At 51.2% G+C, this 8,263-nt stretch overlaps 1 protein-coding gene across 4 annotated transcripts in view; it reads right to left on the bottom strand.

The window, feature by feature from the left end:
- Positions 1-1,935: 1,935 nt before the first annotated feature.
- The window catches only part of Tnrc6a (trinucleotide repeat containing adaptor 6A), an 87,010-nt gene continuing 80,682 nt past the window's right edge, over positions 1,936-8,263 (bottom strand). For all 4 annotated transcript variants that reach the window (XM_076840150.2, XM_076840151.2, XM_077106007.1 and 1 more), the window contains 5 exons: positions 7,711-7,818; positions 6,002-6,223; positions 5,013-5,083; positions 4,368-4,507; positions 1,936-3,962 (listed from right to left, as the gene is read on the bottom strand). In XM_076840150.2, coding sequence (XP_076696265.2) covers positions 3,587-3,962; positions 4,368-4,507; positions 5,013-5,083; positions 6,002-6,223; positions 7,711-7,818 — 917 coding nt within the window. In that variant the 3' untranslated portion in view covers positions 1,936-3,586. The remainder of the gene's footprint in view (positions 3,963-4,367; positions 4,508-5,012; positions 5,084-6,001; positions 6,224-7,710; positions 7,819-8,263) is intronic.

The raw sequence follows: 8,263 nt of genomic DNA, 5'->3' as shown, positions 1-8,263 counted from the left end.
AGAGACTCGGGAGACTGAGGCAGGAGGATCACAAGTTTGAGGCCAGCCTCAGCAACTTAGCGAGACCCTAAGCAACTTAGTTGAGATCCTGTCTCAAAATAAAAAGTAAAAAGAGCCAGGGATGTGGCTCAGTGGTTAAGTGCCCTGGGTTCAATCCCTGATCCAAAAGGAGAAAAAAAATCCGTTATTTTTAGGTAAAGTCTTAACCTAATATTAGAGTTGAAAAGTCTACTTCTAGATCCTGAGGGGATCCACTTCCTCCTTTCTCCACTCAACTTTGGGGTGATGTTGGTGAACCGTTTGGGAAACGTGGCCAGGCTGGTGTGCTCTCAAAGCGACGGGAGCGGACACCCAAAGCACCTGTCCTGCAGAGAACCCCTCACACCCTCTCTTCCCGCTGGAGGTCGCCAACGCCTTTCCAGAGCTCCCTTCCAGAGCTCCCGCAGGATCCAAGACCTGATCTCTGCAGGGGGTTCTCAAGGTTCACTTGGGCTCCAATTCTGGCTCCTGTCCAGAAATGCCACCTCTCATGTCCAAAGTCTAAGGATCAGCAGGAGCAGCTTGAAGCCTGGTCCCAAGGCGTGAGTGCCCGTAGCTGAATGTTATGCTCGCTCGCTCACTACAGCCTTGGCTTGTCACCTCTCAGTCTCCAGGCAAATTCCCCCTTCATCTCAACCCCCACCTTTCCGCCACTGCACCTGACCGTGACCTCCACATCTTTCCTGGCTCATCCACTTGCAGAACTGGAGCAGGGACAGTTGGGTGAGGGAGGGCCAGGGAGAGCTTGCACCTCACCTAGTGGCCCAGGCCAGGACCTGGGGCCTGTGATCAGGGGTCATCCGTGGCAAGCACTGGGAGAGGGGCCCGCTGGTGATGGGGTCCGAGCACAGGAGAGCCCTGTTGTCTCGGGTGCGGTGGGTCTGGGCGGGCCCCCTGGGGGAGTGGGGCGGGGCCAGTGGGGCAAAGCAGAGCAACCTGGGATGTCCGGAGCTCAGGGCAGCAGAGCTGCGTGGACCAGGTTTAGACTCTTGCTGGGCAGGGGAGTGGCCCGTCCAGAGGCGGGTCTGGGGAGCTGATGGCCCAGACCCAGGTGCCGGCAGTGGGAGGTATCGGTGGCTTGGGGAAAAGAGCCGCTGTTATTTAAGGGCGAAGAAAGAATCAGGACCACTTGAAAGGGTTTTTTTTTTTTTAAATCAAACACTTTATTTCCACATAACAAGCGCAAAAAATCTCCCAAACACTTTAACAATACAATGAACGCAGTTATGAAGTCAATTATATACTACTCAAAGCCCCAAAGGTCATCAGCTTAACGTTAGTTCCAAACATCTCCAGACGTGGTTTTTCAAAGCTACCTTTGGTTTTTGGAAAAACCAGTATGGAAGTCAACACACACTGAAAGCACTGAACGACATTTGCTTAGGTTACGTGTCCAACATTAGCTCACCCCTGGCAAGCGGAGCTGATTTGAACCATACACTGAGATACAGACACAGGTTTTGCCCTGGGCTCCTGCGGCGGAGCGCGGGCCGGGAGGGGGAGAGAAGGCCAGTCCAGGCTGCGGCGTTCCTCACTGTGTGACAGAGGTATGGAAGTTTAACACTAGTACACGTCAAGTCATTAAGCTTCATGTTCCAAACGGTCTCTTGCTGAGGCTTGAGATGGGCACAAATGGTGGGGAGATGAAGTCACAGAGGAGGTTTTGAGCAACAAGATCCCAAAGATGCTCAAAGAGGGTAGGAAGGAGCGAGCTACAGTTTCCCATTGTTCTCACATTATTTCAGGGTGAAATTGTGGATAAGTTCAGATAAAATGTTCAAATATTTGCTTAGATTTTTAATCAGTTGCTCTGTGAGAACCCTCACACACAGCAACTCTGCAAATTTCATTATAAAAAAGAGCCTACAAATAAATCCACAAAAAAGACAATTAATGTTGAGCAGCCAAAAAGTCATGGTTTATTATATCTGAAGAAAGTTCATAATTCAACACAACCGAACTGTACATTTACAATCACATTCTATTTGTAAACAGTTAAAAGCCACTGACTTCTTTTGCATCTTAGGACACAAACAGTTAGAATCAAGGCAATGAAATGATGGCAAATTCTGTACTGTTAAAATTTTTACCCTTGTTTAGTCTCTCTTCTTTGACTAAGCAAGCATTATAATACCATTTGTGGGCGAAAAAAGGGGGAGGGGAGAAATTTAAAAATGATGTAACTCGTTAGTTTGCAACAACATTTAAAATTTTCTTTATACAACAAACAACTCTGTAGGCCCAATACCTTGGTTACAGTATGCATAGTTACTGATTTCGGCTTTAAGGTACAACAGTTAAACATTAACACAGTCACAAGAGAGCAGAAACAGAGAGCCACTTGATGGGATTACAAAAATCATTACCTATTGATTATTAGCAAACCATCATCACTAAGAAAAAGACAGCATCTGAAAGCAGAATGTCCAACTCCAGCTTTAAGCATTTTTTTCTTTTTTTTCTTTTTTGGCAGAGAAAATTCTTTAACAGAGCAATACGTAGTATCAGTGCTAAAAGTTGGGGGGGGGGTCTCTTTTTTTCCTATAAGAAACTACAAGGATTTTTTTTTTTTTTTTTTTTTTTTTTAACTGGGGAACTGGTTTTCCTGAGAACCATGCTCTTTGATTTAGGACAGGAATAGAAAAACGAAAGAACATGGCCAAATGCTGCTCCTTTTTTCCCAGAGATAGAAAGCATCTTTTAAATCATCCTCCATTTTTTTTTGTTTTTTAATTTTTTTTTAAATGATGGAAGAGTAAACATTTTTTTTTTCTCAAAAAACAAACAAAAAAATCTGTAAACAAGAAGGCTCAGCGTGAGAACCTTCAAAACAAAATGGAAAGCCTATTCAAAGTGCAGGGCCCGTCCTGGGTGGCAGGTGGGCTGCAAGTCACAGCTGTGGCCACAGTTTTTCAAACTGCAGAGCGAAATTCTTTAGTTTTACAACATGAAAAAACTGGTGCAATACTTTCATTAATAATCCTAAGTCAGTATCATAACTTGATCTTTTAAACTCCACGATACCACAACAAGGTAGGCAACATCAAGGCATAGTAGAGAGCGCACACCTTTAAGAACATCCTTGAGTAAACATTTACACTGGAACGGCTGCCCCCCCATATTGCCGATTAGACGGAGAGAACATCATTCAGTGCAAAGGTAAAAGCTCATACATTATCAGCCCAAAAAATGGTTTTGCAAAAAAAGGAAAGGGGGGGGTGGGGAGGGAGGAGAAAAAAACAGAAAGAAGAAAGGAAGAATGAATCCAAGGCTAAACATGATGAATATACACAAGTGAGCTCATTCTATATGGTCTAGCATGTATGGCGCTACTTGGGAGTGTAAATAGATAGATACCTTTTCACATTATAATATTGGCCTGCATGATTCAAGTATTCAAACTGATATGTTTTGGGGAAAACAAAGTGGAAAATGTGCAGAGAACAGCTGTTCCCACAGGTGGCCCCTGGCTGCAGGCGGCGAGCCCAACTTAGTGCTCCATCTCTCGCATCTTGAGGTCACAGTTTGTGAGTCTACAACTACACCCTTACATGGACTCCCCACCCCCACCCAGGTGGTCAACAGAAAGGAAAGCATTAATGGGGGATGGGCTGCTAATTCCCCGGGGGTCGCTGCTGCTTGGGGGACCCCACAGGCTTGTGGAATAATGTGGGGTCCCCCAGAGGGAAGTGCCGTGAAGGTCTCCACAGTTAGTTCCCGACAGCCCAGCACCATTCCAGTGATTGAGATCGGTCCGGCTGGAGAAGGAGTGGGAACAGTCAAGGGAGCCCAGCCGGCTCTGGCTGGACCCGAGGGACTGCCAGCCAGGAGAAGGGGTCAGAGACTGACTTTGTGCAAAGAAACGACTGATCTCCTCTTCACTGGCAAACTCAGCAAGAATAGTCGTGTTCCCCAGGACGCACCTAGAGCAGAAGGCAGAGAGCGTGAGGGCCTCCGTGGGAGGACTTCCTGGTCACAGACGGGGGGGGGGGGGGGGGGGGGATACACCACGTGCTGGTGGGCAGCACAAGGGACTTTCCAGTTGATTTTTTTGGAGACAGGGTGTCTCACTATGTTGTCTGGGGCTGTTCTCAAACTCCTGGCCTCCACTGAGCCTCCTGCCTTGGCCTCCTGAGTAGCTGCACTGCAGGTGCCTGGCCCCAGGGCCATTTTGACCATGTTGGACTCTCCTCCTCAGGAACCCCGACCTTGGATCCCAGAGAACTGTGAGGCAATTCTGGGGAGAAGCCCCTTGGGAGCGGCACCCAGGACTGGGTTGTGCTTCCGTGGACTCCCAGCCCTCCCCAGCAGGAGCCCGGGGCACTTACATGTGCAGAGACTTTTGTGCCTTCACTACCTCTTCTTTTGAACTGTAGCGGACCAAAGCGTTTCCGTGTGGGAGGTTCAGGTGGAATGTGATCAGCGGGCCATGCTGCATGCACAGGGTACGCAGAGTTGAGCCATCGATCTGGAAGCAGTGGGAAGGGCAATGAGAGGGTTGTGGGGCCAGCGGGGAAGATGTCCCAGACCTGCACTCTGTGACCTCTCGCTCCTGGAGGCGCCCCCAGCTCCTCAGGTGGTCATTGTCCCTGCTAAGGCTCCTCTCCTCTCAACCACCCCAAGGAAGGGCTCATCAGGGCACTGCTTCTGGGCAGGGTGGACCAGGGGCCAAGGACACTAAAAGGGCAGAACAGCGTTTCTCCACGAGCAGGACAAGGATCGCCTGCACTGATTCATGTGGACACACTCTGCTGAGCCCCACTGGACTCCAGGGGACGCCTAGGAATCTCTGTCTGTGGTTGGCTTCCCTGAACCCAAGACCTGTGTGAAACCAGGGGACCGCGACGGCCTGCCACCAGAGGAGCTGGAGACTGCCTGGCTGTCCTCCGCCAAGCCCCCACTACCCCGCAGGCCCTGCTGCCAGTAGGACCGACGCCTGCTCGCGCCCTGCCGGCCCTCCACGCAAGCCTTACCTGAGGTGTAAGGTTTTTCAGAACAAGCCAATTTGTTATTCTCCCTGAGCTGCTCTCACCCCAGCTGGAACCTAGTGGGGGGCGGGGGGCGGAAAAAGGGACAAGTCAGTTTTCCAAGACCATGGCCTCAAACAGCCCAAATGAGTCACTCAACAGATGACCCGAACACCCAGCCGCCGCCTCTGCCGACTGCTTCTTCCTCGGCCACACAGGAGCTCTTCCCCGAGTCCAGGTGCTGCTCCCGGTGCTGGCGGCTCTGGGAGGTCTGGTCTGATGGCTTTGCAAGTGGGACCCATCCAGGGTGTGAAGGGGACTGGGTCACTGCAGCAGTCCCGGCTGGCCCTCCTGCAGGGCCCTTGGCAACCAGGCTCCCCGCAGGGGAGTTCCCCACCAGGGTCGAGACCCCCACCCACCTCCTTTGGCTCAGGAAGATGTCCCGGGACACAGCCCCGCCCTGTCCCCGCAGAGGCCCCTGCCCCAGTCTCTACAACCCCACAGGGAGCACAGCTCTCAGGCCTCTCGGCCTCCACGGAGGCTGTCCCCTGCTCTCTCGGCTTCCCTTCAAAGCTTCCTGACTCTACTCAAGTCCACGAACCCTGCAGGGTGGGCTCTGGGGTCATTTTTTCATTTCCCCTCATTGTGTTAATTTGCATTTGGTAACACAGAATGACCTCAAGTGTGTTTTTTTTTTTTTTAAACATAATTAACACTTTCCCCCTAAAAGCCGAAAGTTTTATTGCAGTCGTTCACCTAAGGATCAGAAATTACAAATCAGATCAGATCAGGAAATATTATGAAGTGTTATTAGTCATGTTCAGCTCAGAGATGAGACTGACTGCTCTGGGTCTCAAGGAGAACGTTAAGGACACTGGATCAAGGCTCCCAGAGATGGGGGTCAGAGAGGTTTGGGTCTCGGTAAAGCTGGGCGGCTGAACTGGCGAGTGTTCAGCAAAGAAACCCCCGACCCCACCTCGCGCCCTTCCTCCTACCTGGGGTATATCTGGCGTCAGAATTTCCCCATCCTCCACCTACACGAAGGGGAGAATTATCCCACGTAGACAAGGGCGGCTTCTGACCAGTCAGTCCCGGAGGCGGGCGGGACGGAGCAGTGATGTTCTTAGGTGGCAAAGGGACCTTCCACAGCTCATGAGCCAGAGAGGTGTTTGTGACTGAACCAGGAGACCATGTCAATTTGGAATCACTATTTCTGGCTGCTTTCAAAGGGGGTGGGGGAGAGCAGAGAGGGTGGAATAATGTTGGAGAAATGAGAATATTTAAATAACATCTATTGTCCCACAAAAGGCAAATCAAACAAACGCACACAGACATCTAAACCCCCAAATCGGCCAGGTATGGTGGTACCGTGCCATGAGCCCAGTGACTCAGGCAGCTGAGGCAGGAGGATCCCAGGTTTAAGGACAACCTCAGCAACTTGGTGAGACCCTGTCTCAAAGTAAAACAAAAAGAACTGGGAATACACAGCTCAGTGGTAGAGCATCCCCCAGGGTTCAATTCCCAGTGCCAGAGAAGAACAAAACAAAATGCAAAGTCCAGATGAAGCTAAGCTGCGAAAGAAAAACAAAAAGCCCAAAGGAAGCTGTCCCTCCTCAGACACTCACACTGTCATCTGTTGTTAACAGTTTAGAACCCAGGAGATTCCCCTGTGTAAAACTGTGCTGAATGAAATTAACACATGACACGCTCTGAACTGCTCTAAAGTGCAACTGTGAACTCCTTACCTTAATAACCACAGGCAAGCCCCTTAAGACAGCCACGCGGCCCATTAAACACACTTTAGAACTCCGTCAATAATTCGTGGGGAAAAACTGCATAAGTGGCCCCAACTCAAGGAGTCATCCAGCAGATGTCACCAGCTGCCCGCCTTGATGCCAAGCCCAGGCCGCTAGGTGCTTTCAGATGCTACCTCTGACCCTGGCACACATTCTGAGGATCTGAGATGGTGAGTGTTTGCCTTTGGGACCAATGCGGAGCCAAGATCCAAATCTAAGACTCTGTTTTTACTTAGGAAAAAAAAAAAAAGGTTCCTGATGCATGCTCAGTGCCAAGTGGGTATGTGGGGACCAGGCACACGGTAAGCTGAGGCAGGACTGCAAGTTCAAAGCCAGCCTCAGCAACTCAGCGAGACCCTGTCTCAAAACAAAAAATAGAAAGGGCTGGGGATGTAGCTCGGTAGTTTTGTGCTTCTAAAAGTATGGCAGGAAGAGTGGCCGTAGTGGCCCAGTTCCTTCCTGGACTGCAGCACAAGCAGACTGGGCATCTGTGAGCGGTGACAGCAGTTCAACTCTACCCGCCTCTCAAGTACATCAACAGCCCGGGGACAAGCTGAAATCCGTGTTCACCCTCTCCTACACGAGTACCAGTCTGTGAAGTACCGGAAATTAAAAGGTCCTTCACTGCAGACAGCCCAAGAGCCACTGTGGAGTGCTGAGAGCCAGGTGCTGTCAGCGAGCGAGAGCTGCCTGGGGAAGGCCCAGTGTCTCCGGAGGCGACTGCAGTGCACGGTACGGTTAAACAGGGACAAACGCCGCTAAAGACACTGTCCCAGGATCATAAATATAGTCTCCTCTCTCCCGAAAATAAGAGACCGGTTAAAAGAAGAAGGCATTAACACAACGGCCCCAGACTGTGACCACACCACACCCTCCTCCCAAGAGGGGCGCCGGGCTGTGCGGCCCACCTGAAGTGCTTTGTGCTGTACTGCTGAGGGGAACGTTGTAGTTGGAGGCACGAATGGATGACCAGGCACTAGTTGAAGGCAGCGTGGTGTTCAAGGATGAGGATGACCCTAGAGAGGGAGAGTTCGATTAACGGCTAGAGCAAGGGACAGTGTTTGAACATGAGTCAAGGCACCCAGAGAAGTCCAGCTGCCCCAGCCTGCCCCAGGAACGGAGCAGGGGGCTTGGTGAGCAGGCCAGACCCCAGACTGCACCTCCTGCCTGCCTTCAGGAGAGCACGCCCAGAGTTTGCTGGCTGTTTTCACCTTGGCTCAGAACAAGCGTTTCCCCTGTCCATCCCCACCTGACGGAGGACATGCTCTTGGCAGAGAGGAATGGGCAGCAGCCAGGCAACAGCCGCTCTGCTTCCCAACAGGCTCTGAATGGAAGGCCATCCTCGCTACTCAGCTCCTGCCCTGAGCTGCATGACCTCCCAGGCCGGCCAGCCCACCCAAGCACCAGCCACTGGCGCTCCTTGAGCCAGTGGGTGTGACCCTCTCCAGCAGGCACCAGGTG

The sequence above is a fragment of the Callospermophilus lateralis genome, chromosome 19, assembly GCF_048772815.1.
Source record: "Callospermophilus lateralis isolate mCalLat2 chromosome 19, mCalLat2.hap1, whole genome shotgun sequence".
NCBI classification, from domain to species: Eukaryota; Metazoa; Chordata; class Mammalia; order Rodentia; family Sciuridae; genus Callospermophilus; species Callospermophilus lateralis.
This window is presented reverse-complemented; position numbering and strand designations above follow the sequence as displayed.